The sequence below is a fragment of the Pezoporus wallicus genome, unplaced genomic scaffold, assembly GCF_028554395.1.
Source record: "Pezoporus wallicus isolate ANWC-B61680 ecotype Strahan unplaced genomic scaffold, APGP_CSIRO_Pwel_v1 contig_6732, whole genome shotgun sequence".
NCBI lineage: Eukaryota > Metazoa > Chordata > Aves > Psittaciformes > Psittacidae > Pezoporus > Pezoporus wallicus.
In genome coordinates this window covers 3,582,322-3,602,087 of record NW_026638638.1, presented here as the reverse complement: position 1 = coordinate 3,602,087, position 19,766 = coordinate 3,582,322, and the positions used below count along the sequence as shown (strand labels likewise).

Genomic DNA, 19,766 nt, shown 5'->3' with positions numbered 1-19,766 from the left:
GCTTATGTTCAGTACATGCCCTTGCTAGACTATGCCAATTTCAGATAAGGATGACATAAACAGGAGCAATTATATCTGACTACGGAGTCAACTAATTTAGATTTTAAAATATTTTTTAAAAAAAGGTCTTCTAGTAGACATATAAAGTTATTCTCTGTAGTCAGACAAATAGGCAAAAGCCTGAAAAATTCGCTCACTCATGCTCAAAGTTGAAGCAGTCAGATGCAGTTCAGGCTCCTGAATCGTGTTGCTGTCCACAGCTTTCCTGTGATAGCCTGAATAAATTCTTCAATATAAAAAATGTATTTAGTTTTTGAAAATACCTTTTATAAAGCCACAGTAGTGCTGTGGTCTGCCACGACTCTTCCTTAAAAGTAAGTAAGAATGTGCCACAATATTTTCTCGTTGACAAGGATTGCTCACCTGCCACGAGTTGGTACAACCATGAGTGGAATTGTTCATCTAGAGAATGGAATGTTTCCTTATCTTACTGCTTCTGGCAGCAATATTTCTGTCAAGTACCTTTTATCTCAATAGTCTGGATTGTTTATATCAGCATGGAAAATTGGTGTGCCTGTATAGTATAAATAAAATGGAAACTTTACAAAATCACTCCCAAATGGTATAGGCCTTATAATAAATACTCTGTGATGAGTAAATACCGTAAAATATTTTGAAAGTAATATTTTTTGGAAAAAGAAGAAAGAATCTTAAAAATAGTCATAACATTGATGTAGTTCTTAAAATGATGGGTCAATGTTTATATATATTTTTTGCTTAAACACAAGCTGTGTTTTGTTGTTAGACTCTTTATAAAGAGCACAAATCTGACTCCACTTCCCATCCCTAACACATTGCATTTTCAATCTTTTGTTCCTCTCTGATCTTGTTTGAAGTCACTGTTTTGTAAAGTTAGTGTCTGTATTTAGCTTCATAGTAAGGAATTCAGAAACAGCGAGAGCATAGCATTTGTTTTGATGCTTTTAGCACATTGTCAGTATGGGCCAATTGAAACTCCCAGTTGATTTCGTAAAAAGCTCTAATTGGGTAGAGATGATTTCTTTGAATATTTGTGTTTCAGTTAATTATTTTTGCCTACTTTGTCACTGTATTTTATATGTATTTGTCTGAATTGATGTTTTCCTTATGTTGTAGGCTTCTGATGATGAATCTTATATCAGTGATGTGAGTGATAATATATCTGAGGACAACACCAGTGTTGCAGACAACATTTCTCGGCAAAGTATATGTTATGTTTTAACCTTTGGGAATTATGTTGGTTATGTTCATATACCAGATTTACTGCATGTCAGTAGCAAGACCAACATAGCTGAAATCAGTGAAGCTGGGCATGCTTGTTCTGGCAGTGATTAGGTTCAGTGGCTAAGTTTGTTTTTCTTTATCTGATGCTTTTTAATATAGTGTGATAATAGTTTTTTTCCCTTCCCAGTTCTTAATGGTGAGTTGACAGGAGGTGCATTCAGGAACGGACGGAGAACTTGTCTCCCAGCTCCCAGCCCTGACACCAGTAACATCAATCTGTGGAATATTTTGAGAAATAACATTGGCAAAGATCTTTCCAAAGTATCTATGCCTGTTGAGCTAAATGAACCTCTGAATACCTTGCAACATCTTTGTGAAGAGCTGGAATACAGCGAACTTTTGGACAAGGCTGCTGAAACAGATGATCCTTATGAACGCATGGTAATAAATTTAGTTTGTCGCTTCTTATGTCTGTATTAAAATGGGAGCTGTTGAGTGGAGGTCTGTGCAGGGACCTCTCTTGCTTTTCCGTGTTGGGTCAGGCAAATGTTGTGAACAATTGCAGGTAGTAGGTTTGATCCGAGTAAGGCAGAGGGACTTTTCTTGTCTTCAGACCAAGTCCTGCAATTGTGACTCATTGATATGAAAACTGATCTCACTCTCTGGAATTGTGTATGTAGACACTGGCAGTTTTTAACCCTGCAGCATCCTTTCCTGGCTTTCAGTGATCAAGTCCAACAGCCTCCAAGAGCTAATCGAGTCTGTGGCTGGCTTATGATCAATGGTCAATCTTATTATCAATAAGATGTCATCATAGGCAATTTCTAATAGAGAAGTTTCAAAACACCAAAACAAAGTTTACCTCGGCAGCCTGACTTCAGCTCCCCTGTAAGTATGTCTTGGTTTTTTAACTGACAGTCCACATCTTATGTTCAGCTCTCAGGGTGTTTCGATCTGTCATTTCTCCTTTTGCTCAGAAGAAACAAGGAAAAGGCTGTTAGGGCAAGTTTGGTAGTGTTGGTGCTGAACTATTGTCCTCTAGTATGGGTTGGTAGCATTGTAGATAACTGGGAGAAGAGAGGTTGCCTTTGGCTGTCATCTCATCACACACTCAGGTCCATGAACTATATGTGGCCTGCAAGAGAGTGTGGGGTCCTAAACACTGGTATTTTTTCCTTGCCACTGGAGAAGTTGGAGATCAGTCTTATGATAGGGGGTTGAATTATTATCATCACATGCTGTTTTCCTATAAGATTTCTTATGTCCCTCACAAAAGGAAGATCCTGTAAGGACTGGGCAGAGTTATAATGAATAAAGCAGACTGCTTGTAGGACTCTGCCTCTGTTGAACAGCTTGGAAGGTGACTGTTGAAGAAGTCAGGAGAGTTCAGGAAGGAAAAAATACGGTGCAACTTAAATCTTCCTTGGAAATGTAGATTCATAGAATCATAGAATAGTTAGGGTTGGAAAGGGCCTTAAGTCCACTTCTCTGCTGCACATCTTTAGTGCAACACCTGGGATACAAGCCAAACTTGTAACAAGCACCTTAAAAATGCGAATTGCACAGAAATTTTTATCAGGCAGAAGTGCTGAATATCCAAAGCTTGGTAGCAATGCTGTGAATATGTACCTGCTTCTTCACTGTTCTCTGAAAAATCCAGACTTAGCTATCTTAAAGAAGCATACAAAAGCAGTGGAAACTTTTTTCTTCTCATTGCTCTACATATCCTAAGGATAGTAAAACCCCTCATTTCTCTGTTGTCTCTTATAGTTAAATTCATGAAAAAAAGGCTGGATGAATGAAAGTTTTACTGTTGAAGAAAAGAGTGTTAATTCTGTTGATATTTATGAATAATATGAAATGAATAGAAAATGGAACACCCATTATACAGTGGGAAGAAAGCAAAGCATGTAAAAACTCACATGAGTGTTACGTCCTTGGTAACATGAGGAGAGGGGGACTTGGTTAAGTTTCACCCAGCTGTTAGCAGATTATCCATAGCTGAGTGATTTTTATTCCTATATTGCTTTTCTGAAGTTTTGTTGAGACTTGTGAATGCCTATTGTGATAATTTTTTAAAAACTCTGCTAAAGGGAGCTGTAATCTAAATTACAGTGGCATGTCACTTAACTTATTACTCCCAGCTGGACCTGGTTTAGAGATTACTAAATTTTGGTTTTACATGTAGACAAAGGGGGCTGATGAGGCCGCCCATCTGAGATAACTCTGCATTAAGGGCATTCTAAGTGAGAACTATTTATGTTTGGCACTACATAAAATAGTTCCCATAGGAGAATGGTATGTGATCTTGTCATTAGAAGTCATTATATAGTCCTTACTCATGGGGAGCATAGACTAGAGCTGGGTTTGTAGTTTAGGTCATTGTCCATAAACCTGATCAAAGGCAGAAAAACAGTATCTTGTGCAGATTGTTATTTTAAGGGACTGTTGAAAGAGGCTGACTGAGGCCATGAAGAAAAAGCAAATTATATCAACAAAAGAAATGCAGTTTATACTAGTTCTGGCCGGGATGTATGGCTTTACTCTCAGGCATGCTTCATTAATCCAGATTTCACTCTGAGTGGAGTGAGTTGTGTGATTCCACATAGTGATGGCACAGACACAAGAATCTCTGTCTGTTTTCACCTTCTTTTCCGTATTTTCACAGGTTCTCATAGCTGCTTTTGCAGCATCAGGCTATGCCTCTACATACTTCAGAGCAGGAAGCAAGCCATTTAACCCAGTGCTTGGTGAAACTTACGAATGTATTAGAGAAGACAAAGGATTTCGATTTTTCTCAGAGCAGGTAAAGCTTGGTTTTAGATAGACCTGTTTAGATTTAGATTTTGGTTCTTTTTTTTTTTTTTCTTCTTTTCTTCTTTTTTTCATATAGTAACTTTCATTTTTTTTCTGTCCAATTAGAATGGTTTGCTTTCTTGGTAGCAAAGAAAGTTTATTATGATAGAAATTCTTTAAATACTAGGCAGTATAATTTTCTGTAGGAATCACAAGGAAGTGTTTTAAGTTCATAGTGTTTTAAGTACAAACTGAAGTTGCATCTATTTTCATAGCAACATATGCTAAGAAATGGTGTGGGATGTTTAGTATTGTCATATTACAGTTCAATTGCATTGTCTTAAAAATGAAAATTATTTTTTTTTAACTCAACCTAACTGTTTTCCAGGTCAGCCACCATCCTCCCATTTCAGCCTGTCACTGTGAATCGAAGAACTTTGTGTTTTGGCAAGGTATACTTTTTAATTTAAAAGCATAAACTCCTTTTTTATTAGCAAATAAAAACTTTGTCTGTAAAAGCTGAGTTTTGCATTTGGAACTTACTCAAAATTTCTATACTTATTTTTGTAGTAACATTTTGCAAACTGGTGCTCTGAATTATTTCACTTCAAATTCTTATTTTTAAGAGTGAGCAGACGTGCTACAACTTCCCTTGTCACTTGCAATCTGTTTATACTTCTCCATTTAAAAGCTTCTTACCAACAAAATTATTATTTCTTACAAACACAAGCAGTTCCTTTTACACAGTTGAACAAGCAGCTATTTCTTTCTTTGTATCTACTGGCATATGTCTTTAATTTGAATAGAATATTTTCATGAGAGAGTTGACAGTTGTGTAACACAGGCATGACTTCTAGAAGAAAATCAAACTTCTTTTTAGTTGTTCTGACCTAATGTCATTTTCTACTTTTTTTTTTTTTTTGTTGTTGTTCCTTCTGTGTTTTTGTGGCAATCTCATACTGTCATGTTTTAAACTGGGTGGTCTAGCACAGGTATCTCATGTGCCACTTGTGCAGATCACTGCAACGGGGAGGGTTTGATCTTTTCAGTTTTTGTAAATCTTTCTTTCACATTTGTAAATTACATTCAGATATCAGATGGAAAAACAAATTCTGGGGGAAATCAATGGAGATTCTGCCAGTTGGAACCTTGAATGTGACTCTTCCAAAGTAAGCTACTGTCCTGTTTCCTTTTGATTTCAGTCTTTGCTGCCTTGTGAATGGACTGGGGGAAGTGTACGCAGACATCAGTGAATTGTACTGGTGAAAGTCACTGGCTAGCTCAGATTTCTCCTTAGTGTACAGATGGGGATACACAAGTGTTTTTGAGCTTAAAGATCCATTTGATTTTTTTGAGGAAAAATATACAAACTCTCTCAAATGCAACAGAAAGGGGATGGAAATGTTTTAGGAGAGAGAACCCAAGTTTTACAAGTACGGTAATGATACAACTGTTCAGAACAAGGCTGCAATGTAGGATGTCAGCAACTGCTGCTGCTCTCAATACTGAGAAATGTTCACTCAGAACAACCAGTAGTAACAATGTAAGGCCAGTTTTCAAAATGCAGGTAAGCCCAAACAGATTCTTCAGATGTTGACAGAGTAGTTAGAGTTGTTTCACCACCAGTAAGACTAGTTGCAAGTTGTAAATCCTGAGTATATGCAAAAAGAGGATATTTTGAACATGTCTGCTGTTTTTGCAGTAGTATTCCTGCTCCTGTATGTAGCAGCCAGCCTTTCTTTCTGCTTCTACCAGTATGGAATCACTCCACTTTGCCTCTTTATTGATTTCATGAAATTGAAGTAAATGCACTCAGGAGCATCTTTGTCTTCTGTCTTCATGCTTGCCCCTCAGCTCTGAAGGAGGATGTACTTAGCAAATTCTCTCAGTTTATTCCTGTGTTTGACAAGAGAGATGCTCTGACTCTGTAGTTGTTACAGAAGGAAAGAAATGATGTTCTAGTGAGCTCCGGCTTCCTTCTTCCTTTCTGTTATCTCCTTTCCATATTATTTTGTTCTACTTGTAATTTAATTGCATTGTGTGCTTAATAGCTTCAATTCAGCCTTATGTTGACCTTTGAGCACTGTCCTGCCCCTGAAGGAATTATGGCCAAAGCACTTAATGCTCTGAGCACAGTGAATATTCCATGCAGGGGTTCAGTGGTTCATAATGTCTTGATTTGTGGCTCATAGCAGCATTCTTCAGTTCTCTGCTCTATAGCTTAAGTGACATTCTCTAAGGAGGATTAGTAATGTACTGAGAACCAGTGCTTTATTAAAGTAAGCTCTTGTTTCAAAAGTCTTTGAGGAACATGGTTTTGTATTTATGATAATGGAGTTATGTTTTACTTTTCTTGTGTGTCCATAATAATTACGATTAATGTATGTTATCAACTACTTGTTTATCTGTTCTTAGGTATGGAGACTACTATGTCTGGAACAAAGTCACTACTTGCATACATAATATTCTTAGTGGAAGGAGGTGGATAGAACACTATGGAGAGATAACTATCAGAAACACAAAAAGCAGCATTTGTATTTGTAAACTTACGTTTGTCAAGGTAACATATGTATTCTAATACATATCATATATTCATAAAACTACATAGTTCAAGCATTTATCAAGTTGTTTCTTCAGTATTCCTGAAATTCACATTCCACATTTTGTTTTATCAACATTTGTAAATATGTAAATTGCAAATGGGAGTGTTATGTCAAGTAGCCTAACTCTATTCCGTTGAACATTTGATACCATTTGATGTGAGTGTTGCATTGCTGTATAGCTGTGTGCTATACTGTTGTTGGTTTTACATTAAAAATCGAATGTCAAAGTTTCTTTTCTGTTACTGCAATGAAATGCAGTGTCACTGTAGACTTCTGTGCCGTTTTACTTCTGCCTTTACTAGAATTTGGAAGTCAATATTTTATCTCTTTACATTAAATAATGCTGCTTTGGTTCACAATATTTTAAGATCCGGGCAAGGACCATATATAAAACCAGACCGCTATATAGCTATGTCACTATCAAGTATTTTCTCTAAAAATAAGTTTGTCTTCATATTGCAATGAAATACATCAATACCATTGCAGTTACTGTGCATTACTGTAAATCTGAAATTCAAGTCTTGATGGATATTCTGAGAATGGGCAGCTGGCTCAGTAGGTGAAGGTGGAAGGAGTAAGTATGTCTTAAGAAAAGAGAAACAGAAGGCAACAAAGAACAAATAATACCAGCTGAACATGTTCCCTGCTTCACCCAGCAGTATGCAGCATCAATCAAAAGATTCCTTTACATGTACAGGTATATTCAGTATTTCTCTGTATAGAAAGAAGAGTGTTAGCTGGCTGTGATCTTGCACTTTCAAAGTGTCATTTTTGCTGAATTGCATGGGATTTGATTTGGGTTGATGAACAACAGTATAGTCCCCAAGTTATATGAAAGCCATATTTCAAATTATTCAGGGTTTCCCATACACTAGATCAGTTCATATTCAGATTATCTGAATTTTGAGTTCTGATATTCTTGCTTCCAGGTGAGCTGTTCCAGTACAGTAAGTGCCACACAATTAAGATTTGTGCAGTATCTGTACTGGTACAATGGGTAATGCAAAAACCAGTGTTAACTAGTGATTTATTCTTAAATTTGCAGGTGAACTACTGGAATTCAAATGTAAATGAGGTCCAGGGTGTTGTGATAGATCAAGAGGGGAAGGTGGTTCATCGCCTTTTTGGAAAGTGGCATGAAGGCCTTTATTGTGGGGTTGCACCTTCAGCCAAATGCATATGGAGGCCAGGTAATAACCTTGTAATAAACTCTGGCAGGCACTGTAGTGTAACTCTAAACTGTGTAAAGCTTGTTTAGCCATCATTTAAATACACAAAATACTACTGGGGAAATTAAATTTCTGGCTAGACAAATAAGTAAGTGTCCTGGGTTCAGCTGTGACAGTTATTTTCCTCCTTCCTAATAGCTGGTGCAGTGCTGTGTTTTGGGTTTAGTTTGGGAACAATGTTAATAACACACCAATGTTCTAGTTGTTGCTAAGTAATGCTTACTCTGATCAAGGACTTTGCAGCCTCTCTTGCTCAGCCAGTGAGAAGGGGCACAAGAAACTGGGAGGAAGCAGAGACAGGACACCTGACCCAAAGTAGCCAAAGGGGTATGCCATACCACAGAACATCCTGCCTAGTATATAAACTGAGAGGAGTCACCCCGAAGGCTCAGATTGCTGCTTGAGTCAGGCAGGGTATTGGTTGGCAGGTGGTGAGCAATTGTATTGTGTATCACTTGTGTTTATTAGTTTTGGTTTTTTTTCCTTTCCCTTTTTAGTTTTATATTCTCTCCCCTTGTTACTTCCTTTATAATTATTAGTAGTAGCTTTATATTATGCTTTAGTTATTGGACTGTTCTTATCTCAACCCATGTGGTTTACATTCTTTCGATTCTCCTTTCCAACCTGCCTGGAGCAGGGGGGGAAAGGTGGGGAGTGAGCGAGCAGCTGCGCAATTCTGAATTACTGGCTGGGCTTAAACCATGGCAATGACAATTTACATGAATTAAGGGTAATGGTAAAATTAAATGTTCTTATAGGGCATAATCTTCGTCAACTCAGTCTGACTCCTGGTCAAATATTTGGGGGTCTTGGGGTCAACATAAGAATAAAATTAAGAAAAGAGCTGTATGTTTGGCCTGCCTGCCTTCTCACAGATATCAGTGTAGCTTATTTGGGTGCAACAAATAAGAGATGCCAGTTTATTAAGTTTGTTATCTTTATGCTTTATTAGCCTAAAGAATAAGATTTTCAGAGATGGTGAGTTTGTGATTTCAGGAGCTGGTTTCAACTACCTTACTGTGTGCTTAGAGGCCCTGAGGTTGAATTAGTCATCCTTTGCACCTATGATATTTTTCATACATTAAGGATTATCCAGGAATTGTCATTATGTAATTTTGAACCTTACTCTGTATTGATAGTATTTTGAACCCTACTTTTCACCCTACTCTCTGCAATGTCTACTCTGACTGCTGTTTGTGCTGAAGGTTTTGGACAGTGCTGAAGCAGTCTGTGAGTGAGCCTTATGTTCAAAATTAACCCTAATATCAGTTAAGGTTAGCTTTTATACAGACATTTGATAAGCCCACTTTCTAGGGAACAGGAAACTATGTTTAAGTTGAAAATCTTAAAACCAGTATTTTTTTTTTATTTTAAAAGGAAGAAAGATCATAAAATTTTTGAATGTGAGCATGTAATTACAACCTCTGCAGAAAAAGCACTTGAAATTAATATTTAGTGACTTTCTTTCTACCTAGTGAATAGCTTTTTATGCTTTTAAATTGTATGTGAGAGTAAAATATATTCATATTTTTGCTTTTATAATTTAATAAAAAAATGAATCTCTTGCATATTTAGAATAATAGTTTCAAAAACTTTTTTCTTTCTCATACTTATTCACGCAGGCTCCATGCCAACTAATTATGAACGTTATTATGGCTTCACGAGATTTGCTATTGAGCTCAATGAATTAGATCCTTTACTGAAAGATCTTCTTCCTGTGACAGATGCACGATTCAGGCCAGATCAAAGGTAAGAATGCTCGTTTATACATATAATATTTGGTGGTTTTAATGCTGGGTTTGGCCGAGTACTGAATTTTATCTATGTCTTTACTAGAGTCTGAACTAAGATTTGGAGAATTCTGCTAGCAGAGAAGGTATTCAGTATTGGAATCAAATTTCTGCTTTACCTAGTTGAGGAAAAGTAGAAAGCATCCTGTTGGTACAGTAGTGCTGTACAGCAGTCTTTGGGCAGAGGTAGGATTCCTCATAACAAATGGCAAAGACAGGCTCTGAAATGTCATGTCCTCCTGCAATGAATGGAAGCAATGTTAATTTCCTCATTCTCAGTTCATAATACCTCAATGTTTGTGTATGCTGAAATTGCTAAAGTGTATACCTTAGGCTATAGATCAGGTACATGTAACTGGGGAGTCACATCTCGGTTATGCTTATTTTATGAGATTATGACTACATCTGAAAGTGGGTACAAGACAGACAACAGGTGTGGCTTCCACTTGTCTTTTATGATGATTGTTGCTAGAAAATCCCTTTTTCTAGACACTGTATAATTGCTGCAATACCTGTTATTATCCATGCAGGCTTCTGGAGGAAGGAAATATAGAAGCAGCAGCATCTGAGAAACAAAGAATAGAGGAACTCCAGAGAGGTCGGAGGCGATACATGGAGGAAAACAACATTGAATATAGACCCAAATTTTTTAAGTGAGTCTATTAATTTCAGGAGTAAGTCTCTGTTTTCTATAGTATGGCTGTACAAAGTACTGCAAGAATTACCACCAGTGTGGTCTGTTAATTGTGAAAGCCTGGAAAATGGCAATTTTAAGAAAAAATATCAGATAGATGAGTTCTACTTGAAACAGTTTTTACATATTTTAAAGCTTCATAATAGAAAGATTATTTTCTCACAAGGTGTAACAACTATGCAAGCCTACTGCACCCTTTGGCCAATGTTTTTTGAACTTTGAAGTGGAACAGAAGTACAATATTAGGATCTAAGATTCAACTATGTTACTGGTTTAAGTCTTTGCATAAACAAAGTAAGAAATAGTGACCTGTAAAACAACATCATACATATATTTATACATCTGTGAAATGCATATATAAATGTATGTGCATGTATACGTAAATTACAGTGTATTTATTTTTGAGTGAGGGGTGGTGGTGGCTTGGTTTTTGTTTTCAATTAAGCATTTTTCTGAATCAAGGGATAGTTAATACCAAATTGTCTGATGTTTAGCATGAGTAATCAAAAGGGAAAAGATTGGACATGCTCGATGCAGTTTTGTAGTAGAAGATGAACAAAATACAGAGGAGGCAAATAGCATAAAAGGTAAAAGTCTTGCATTCTGCAAGTTTAAACTCTTGCTTGATTCTGTGCACATAGTCAGAATCTGTAATGGCCAAAGAGGTCTTATGTGGTTCTAAGACCAGCTCACACCGATCAGGCAGCATACATGCAATTTTGGCTGTCTTCTAAACGTTCCACTTTTGACACAGGTAGAGAGGTTGATTTTTATTTTTAAATCCCTGAATGTTCTCATGTCTTTTACAAATATGAAATCACATTTAGTATTGGGTTAGGTCAGAGGGGTATGGAATTTGATTTCATATTGCATAAAGCAGAGCTCTCTGGTCAGAACTGTTTCTTCTTTTTTTTATCTTTCTACAGAAAAGTTATTGATGCTAATCAAAGAGAAGCCTGGGTTACCAATGATACCTACTGGGAACTGCGAAAGGATCCTGGCTTTAGCAAAGTAGAAATTCCCATACTCTGGTAAACTGAGAATGTAGATCTAGTAAACATATCACTCTGAAGAAAAAAATAACTATGCACAATATGTTTCTAATAGCTAAGTGTGGTTTGTGGGTCTGCGGAAAAACCTATCATTCACATTTATATTCATCTTTATAATGGACTTCTGAAAGTGCATTAGACCAGGCCCCTGACCACTTCTGGATCTTTTTAATTTTGCAGCAGCCATTAAAAAAAAAAAAAAAAAACAAAGAAAAAAAAGGGAAAAAATAATAAAAAAAAGAAACAGAAACCTTTTAAAGTTTCATACATTGAAAATTCAGAACAAAAGAAGCAGATGAGTTATCCAAAGTCACTTGGAAGAGGTGGTAAATGCAGAACTGCAACCGGTGCTTTAAACAGACATTAAGAGCAATGTAATTTAAATAAAAAAAAAAAAAGAAGAAAAAGAGAAAAAAAATTCCATTTTATTTCAACTATTTTTGTTAAAAACTCTTGGGTCACAGCATTGTCATTTCTGGCTTCAGGTTAGTCCTTTGGTGTGATGTGGTTGGACTGGCCTTTGTCAAAAAGATATGCTTTTCCGGAAGCTGTTCCCATTCATATGCCATTGTTCATGCCTTAAACAAAATATGAAGATGTACAGTAAGTAATTTTAAAATATGTATGCTTAGGCTTGTATGAAGGGCAGATTTTTAAAGCACTAGAATTTTATCCTGATATAAATATTGGAGAACCTGCATTATTTAAAATCAAAAAACAACCAAACATCTAACTGTATTTCAGAGGTATGAGATCTACTGTATATGCTTTAGCTTTGGGAAGCTGACTGTATACTCAGACTGAAAAGAAACTGCAAACTGCTTGAATTTGAGGCAGTTTTGAAAAACGCGTATGAATTGCTGGTCAGAAAATTATATTCGAAATGACTGATGTTGAGTTTCCCCGTAACTGTTTATACCATTAGAATTCCCTGAAGTTTTGCAACAGTGTTAAAAGCACAGGAAGATTTCATGGGAAGGACTCTGGCTTCTCTCTGGAAGCTGGATAGTACTATAAAAATGCAACTGTTTTCTGCCGCACATACTGCTTACTGGCTCTGATTTGTCCCCATCCACTTTTCTTACCTAAATTTATATTTGAGAGTATGGAAGAGGCTCCCATGTGTTGTAGCTAACAACTACTATTTGTGTTGCCAAAATAGCTTTTGTGCAAAATTATATTTTACAGTTTTTTGTAAAGTGATTCTATATTTTTTGATTAAGAACCAAGTCTCTTATGTGTTGCTAAGCCTCAGTTAATATATGTGGGAGAAGGCTTGGCACTTTCTATTTGAAAATCTCTGAAACATTAAACAGTAGGGCAGATTTTAATAAAAAGAAACAAAGTAATTTTATTAGGTAAAAACTGCATTCCATATAGTATGATCTAGTCTTCCATTTATGCACGTATTATACATCCAGGCACTGATGATAGGTTAGATTTCATGCATATACACTGTGTTTCTTTCTATTCATATGCAGCATACATAGTGCACTTGAATTTTTCTATTGAAGATTGATTCCAGTACCGAGACCTAAAAAAAAGCATTAGAGAAGTATGTGATCCTGCCAGCAGAGCTGCTTGGACAGTTCTCAGTAGATTACCACACATACCCAGCTCTCTACCTGCTTCTGTTTTTTTGCAGAGTCAGGTCCCTACAGAACTGAGATTACTTTGGTTATTTAATACACATTCAGTTCTTCCCCTTGTTTGTATGGCAAAGCCACTGGCAAAGCAACTAGCTACTAAAGAATTCCAATTTCTTCACATAGTTCTGTTATCAGGCAGAACTATGAAAACCTAAAGAAAATATAAAGTAGACTTTTTAAAGAGCTGTGAATGCTCATGTATTGCTTATGATATTTGTTTTAAAAAACCTGTGTGTGTATTAAACAGGATTTCTTCCAAAAAAATTTTTGAATCCTTCAAAGAACAATATCTTTTTTTTTTCCTAGTTGAAACTAGTCTGAATATTTATATATTTTTTTTAGTTCTGCAATTATTTTGAGAAAATGTAAATATATCAGAGTTTGGGGTTTTAATCATATTTGGTTAAATTCATCCTACTTGCTTCAATGACTACGAATTAAATTGGCACACTGTGTGCAAAACAGCAATTAATTATTCTGTGTCAGTTTCCTTAAAAACATTATTATACATTTGCTCCAGTCTTTGTGTGCAGTTCACTGTGATATTAAAAAGCATTATGTGTGTATGAGTACAAGTGCATTTGAGGGACAGTAACTGCATGTTCCCAGTTTTTTTGACAGTCATTTTTTAATTTAAATATAGAAATAAGGTCTTTAGGTTTAGTGTTCTGCTAGTGCTTTGTGAATGCCATTATTTGCAGTGCAAACTGAAACTTGGTGAATACTAGAGATGCTATCACTGATTTAATTAATTTTTACAATTGTTTATTTGACACTCATTGAGAGAAAAATAACATTAGCATTTTTAGAATAAAAAAAGTGATATGCTAAGTCTCTACTGAAGACACTTTTTAAGCCTACTGAATGTTAATTATTAAGTAGAGGAAATGCAAAACAATGCATCACAAACTATTTGCAGTCTTTATGAGAAATTGAAATGTGCTATCAGATGTACCATAGAACAATTTCTTATAATGCAGCATTCTCTCGATTCCGTGTGAAATCTTTTATTAATATTTTCCTGTAACCCTTGGCGATATTTTGACATATTTTGTGCTGTTTCTAAAGAGAATGGGTTAACAGAGGATACGTCTGGGGACTTCTATCCAAATTATAATGTGTAGACAACCTGTGAAATTTTACCAGCACTATCCCAGCGGGGGATAGTGGGATTTCCACATCCTCTGCCAGTGTGAGAACACACTGTTGGCTCCTTTGCAGCCTGGCACCTATTTTAAGTGCCTGCTGCTTTCGGCAGGGCTGCTGCTTGGCATGGGATTTTTCTGCCTCAGGTGCAGATCTTTGCACTTCTATTGAACTTCATGAAGTGTCTTCTGGCCCAGTCTCAAGCCAAGGAATGCTCTTCTGATTGAAGCTCTGCAATTTGGCATGCCATCTCATACTCCTAATTTAATGTCATCTTCAAACTTGTTAGCATGCAGTCTATGCCCTTGCCCGGGTCAGGGCAACTGGTAAGATGTTGATTCATATGGGCCACAAAATTGATCACTGCAGGGCTGTCCTCATTGCTGGCTGGTGGTGGGGAGTAAGCCATCGGTCAGTGTCCTTTCAAGCCTGGGGATTCGTGCAGGTTTCAGCCCACCTCACTCCATTCATCCAGGCATGAAAAATACCAACTTAGTAGATATATTGCTATCAGTTTGGTATGTTATGAAAATTAGTGCAAAGCATTTGACATTTAAAACCTTTTAAACTATTTAAGAAGCTCTTTCACTACAAAGACATATCCTTTGCTTTTTACTGTGTTTTTCTCAGAACACTTATTTCTGTATAAAATACACAACCCTATGCTTTAGTTTAAAAATAGTGAACTGTACTTTCAATTAATATTTTAGAAGTGTAACCTAATTTGTTCCCTGTTCTGATACTGCGGATATGATAGGATAAAAATAGCTATTTTCATCAAATGTAATGTCTTACAAAGACTTAAATAGCTTTGTTCCTGTTTTAGATCTGTATTAACAAGATGGTAGATTTTTTGGCATATTAGAAATTGTTATCTCACTGGGAGATACAATTTGAATATCAGTTGCTTATCGTACAGTATCACTGTGATTGAAAAGTCATCTAGACACCCATTCTAATTTTAGACAGATGTAAGTAGCATGAAATAAACTTTTTTTTTTTTTACCTGGCTTTAAAAGTGAGCTCCCACTATAATACTCTTTTCATCTTACATATAATTTTACCTTTTCTTTTTTTTTCTTCTCATTTTGAACTTCTGACTCTGAATGAGCTTGTGTGGCTTTTGTGGGTTTTATTTCAATAGCACGTGCTGGGCGTATGGTGAATATTGCAGTGCATACACATGACACAGTTTTGAAAGATACTGCCCTTAATTCCATACTGAACACTGTCAGAGCTTTATGGAAACAAATTACACAAACCGTAAGAGACCCTAGGAGCCGGTGCTGGATCTGCCCCATGTGTGCCTGGTGAGGAGCTTGCCTTTGGGCCATGCCCTCTTTCCTATGGATGTAACATAGGATTTTCTCACTCTTGAACCAGGCAGAGCAGTGCCCAGCACAATGCAGTCTTGCTTGTAGAGTTTCCTCAAAAAATCTGATTTTTTTAGAAATACCCTGGAAGGGAGGGGAGGTTCATTTGCGCTTGCACAATAACCAAGAAGGCTGAATATGCCTTCTCTGTGAGTTTTGCACAACTTATTTTCACTAGCAAAGCTGTGTTAGTATGCAGGTTTGTGAACTCTCCTTGTTTTACAGGATTTTGTCTGGTGCAGAGATTAGCTGTTTAACATGCTGTTGGCTGCATTTGTAGTCTGAGGAATTAACTCTATTTTAGATGTCATTACTAATACTGGAGCTGCATAATGAAAGTAAAAGAGAGTTTTCAGTTTAAATCCACCTGAAAGGAAAGGGTATTTGTTTCTCTAAGTTAAAATGACAGGAACGGTTAAGTAAGAGGGTGTGACCCAGCTGGAGGAAGAAGATTTGACGTGTGTGAGAAACACTGGAATGGCTTCACTGGCCATTAACAAAATTTATTATGTCATTACCACTTACCTTGAGAGCTACTGAAGCTGAAAATGCTACTTTGTGGGTTTTTTTTCTTGTTTGTCGTTAAGTAACAGTCATCAAAACTGCATAAAACTTGAATTTGCTCCTTAGAGTATATATTGAGAAAAGTTCAGGTAGGCAGGGAAACAGTGGCAACTAAGGTTTTTTGTTAATGTGCTCAAAATTGCAAAAGTATATTTAGTGTAAGAAGAAGTGTAATTTTCTACTTTATTATCCCTGGTCTACTTTATCATCTCTTGGTATCACTCAGAAGTAGGTTCATGGAGGAAGGTCTTTTTTACTTTTTTCTCTTTTTTTGGGGGGGGGGGGAGGGGGATGGACAAGTTCGGACTTGTTTTTTTTTTGTTTGTTTTTTGGGGGAGGGTTGTTTTTTGGTTGTGGGGTTTTTTTGTTTGTTTTTTTTTTTTTTTTTTTACAGAAGAATCTAGCCCAAGTGTAATTATTCCTGAGTAGGATATCTCCCTGAGCTCCATTAGAACATTCATTGGGTGAATGGCACCCAGCAAGAATGTTGCAAATCTTGGTAAGCACGTATCTTATTTACAGCAATTTATTTTACTTTTGCATTATATATTTGTCCTGGGTTCAGCAGTAGCAATCATTTTTTTCTCCTTCTTAGTAGCTGGTGCAGTGCTGTGGTTTTGACTTTCAGCCTGGGAACAGCCCTGATAACACCGATGTTTTTAGTTGCTGCTCAGTAACGTTTACTCTGACCAAGGACTTTCTGAGTCTCATGTTCTGCCAGGGAGGAGGGAAGCTGGGAGGAAGCAGAGACAGGACACCTGACCCAAACTAACCAAAGAGGTATTCCATACCACAGCCTGTCATATCATGCCCACTGTATAAACTGGGGGCAGTTAACCGGAAGGGTTAGATCACTGCTCGGTCAGGCTGGGTATTGGTCGGCGGGTGGTGAGCAGTTGTATTCTCTTCCCTTGTTATTTCCCTTATCATTATTACTATTGGTGGTAGCAGCAGTGGTTTGTGTTATACCTTAGTTACTGGACTGCTCTTATCTCAACCCGTGGGAGTTACGTTCGATTCTCCTCCCCATCCCTCTGGGAGTGGGGGGGAAGGAAGGAGGGGGAGTGAGAGAGATTGTGTGGCTGACTGAGTTTAAACCATGACAATATTGTAAGGAGTCTACTTACAAAAGCAAATACATAATTTGCTCTTTAAACTAGAAAATGTAAAACACCTTCATTAGCTTTATTGTAAGTTACATCTTTCTTCCACTGAACTGAAAAGCCTTTCTTACAAAAGGATTTTTATATGGTATCTTGCAGGTTTAGAAAGTGATAGCAATGTACTTGTAGGTGTCCCACCCCCTACTCTGACGAGTTTTTTGGTATTATAAACCCATCTTATCTTTATTTTTTCCCCATTCCTTGTGATCTTTGTCAAATCTCAGAAAAGTGAGTCAGAGACTATGGTGGAGAATCTTTCTAGGGAAGCTAGTCACAGCAGCTCTGTCAGCGGCACAGCTGTAACATAATAAGTTTTCTAAGTTTTATGAATTAAAATGTCAGTAAAGCTGCTGAATCTGTTTCAGGCAGGTTATCTTAATACCATTTTTATTTCCACTGGCCCATGACAGCATGAAAAAGGGAAGATGGGTGACATTTACTCAGTATTAATTCTAAAGGTGAAGGAAGTTTTTATTCCTTCTATAAATAAAAAATGCTGTAGCCAGCATTTGGGTGAAGGTGTATGGGTAATATGGACAAAAGGAGATACATATTTTATAAATAAGGACACGATAAAGTTGGAATATATAATCAGTAGTGTGTAATATAGAATGTCAATATTCATTGACGTATGGTAAAGCTACTTAGTAGTACTTCTGGAGCAGTGATCTAGATGTTGTCTCCTAGGAAACACTAAAATGTATTTCTGTATTAACTGCTACTGTTAATGGTCTGCCTTAAAGAAAAAGGTATGTCTTAATATGTGTTTGTTTATATATATATATATATACACACACACATATATGTATGTGTGTGTGTATTTTATACATATATATTTATAATGTTGCTGGCCCAGAATGTTAGGGATGCAAAAAGGGAAGAGGTGAGGAATTCCTTCAGAAAGTCAGAAGTGGGTAACTTATATACCTTGAGCATCAAAATGATCTAAGTGCTATATAAGAACAGCACACACGGTGATAAATATTCAACAAGAACTATTCTTCGTTATTGAGATACTTGCTCCTTGTGCCTGTCAGTGTAGACACACATACAACATCTTTTTCTGAAGTTGCATTGCTATTTATGATTGTGCCTGTGGCCCAGGTGTTGGTTTGTCAGGTCCACAGAGGGCAATCAGTGTTAAAGAGTCAGGACTGCAAACTCCAATTTGTTTTCTGTGCTGAATATACCCTCTCTTCCTTTGTTATATTGACCCAAATAAGGATTATTACAGTAAAATTAACAAAATTAATATTAGTTTAATCAGCACTATTTTTTCAGGCAAAGGAAATTCAGGAGAAATACAGACACTATCTTCAATTATGTTTGTATTTGCTTAATATCTTATGAAATATTTTGAGATTGGATCACCAGTAATAAAATTGTACATAAATATGCTAAACTTGCCTTGCCACCTATCTTGAAGTCAACACTGAAAATTGTTGTTCCAATTTGAGGTTAAAAATTACATCTTGAAATAAGTGTTACTGGTATTCTTTAGTGGTTGAAATATAGTACAACAAATTCAGATCACAGTAAATTTTGTTTTCATCAGTCTCAAACAAGACCTGACTATGAGCTGAGAAATAAATGCTTATGAATGTATTATGATATGTACGTATGCAGAGATGGCAACTGCTACCTTAGTCTTTCTCTCTTATTAGCAGAAGCACTACTCTTGTTCCTTTATAATTATTTCTAAACTAATTATTATTGAGCATTAATTCCTCACTAAGAATTAATTACATGTGACGTCTGAGTTTTAAAACTTAAACAATGTTTGGAACTCTGCAGACATGAAGAGTGGTGCTTCTGTCTTGCACCTAATTCTCAGATCTTTCTAATCTAGTTCTCAGAGTGGGCTGGACCTGTAGTGCTTACTCACTGAAATTTCATCCTTGGACCAAACAGAAATATCAGTATGCTTTCCCAGACAGGATTCTTCTTTGTATATTGATTTGTGTCTATGTTATTTACTATAAATTAAGTAAGAAATCAAGCTGCTAGTATCTGATGTCTAAAATCTTCTCCTTCACCAAAATGCATAGCAAACTTCTTGTTCTTTATCTGTAACTGCTAGTTTGTCTGAAGTGGATGCTTTATTTAGCACATAAAAAGCCATCATCAAATTAAACTTCTGTGGTATCCAGAGAGATTGTTATGATAGTTCTATGTTGGGATGTTACATATATTTTCTTTGTTATAAGTAAGCAAGACTCTTCTTTTGGTCTTTATCTGCATTGCTTTATTTAATTAACTGGTGAATTATGATATCTCAGTATTTTAAGAATTCTGTATTTTCTCTCACTTTTGCACAAAGTTAATATGAATTGGGAATAATTTCACATTATTTTGGTGAGATTAGATCCCATATGCACATGTATGAAATGTAGTAAGTTTTAGTTATACCTTACTCAGAAGCTGAAAATGCCATTAGAAAAGTA

At 36.4% G+C, this 19,766-nt stretch overlaps 1 protein-coding gene across 6 annotated transcripts in view; it reads left to right on the top strand.

Moving 5' to 3' along the window:
* OSBPL6 (oxysterol binding protein like 6) overlaps window positions 1–11,646 on the top strand; it is a 96,882-nt gene extending 85,236 nt beyond the window's left edge. For all 6 annotated transcript variants that reach the window (XM_057411695.1, XM_057411693.1, XM_057411696.1 and 3 more), the window contains 10 exons: window positions 1,156–1,243; window positions 1,451–1,704; window positions 3,932–4,069; window positions 4,448–4,511; window positions 5,150–5,228; window positions 6,475–6,619; window positions 7,708–7,852; window positions 9,514–9,640; window positions 10,212–10,334; window positions 11,302–11,646. In XM_057411695.1, the coding sequence (XP_057267678.1) occupies window positions 1,156–1,243; window positions 1,451–1,704; window positions 3,932–4,069; window positions 4,448–4,511; window positions 5,150–5,228; window positions 6,475–6,619; window positions 7,708–7,852; window positions 9,514–9,640; window positions 10,212–10,334; window positions 11,302–11,410 (1,272 nt within the window). In that variant the 3' untranslated portion in view covers window positions 11,411–11,646. The remainder of the gene's footprint in view (window positions 1–1,155; window positions 1,244–1,450; window positions 1,705–3,931; window positions 4,070–4,447; window positions 4,512–5,149; window positions 5,229–6,474; window positions 6,620–7,707; window positions 7,853–9,513; window positions 9,641–10,211; window positions 10,335–11,301) is intronic.
* The last annotated feature ends 8,120 nt before the right edge of the window (window positions 11,647–19,766 follow it).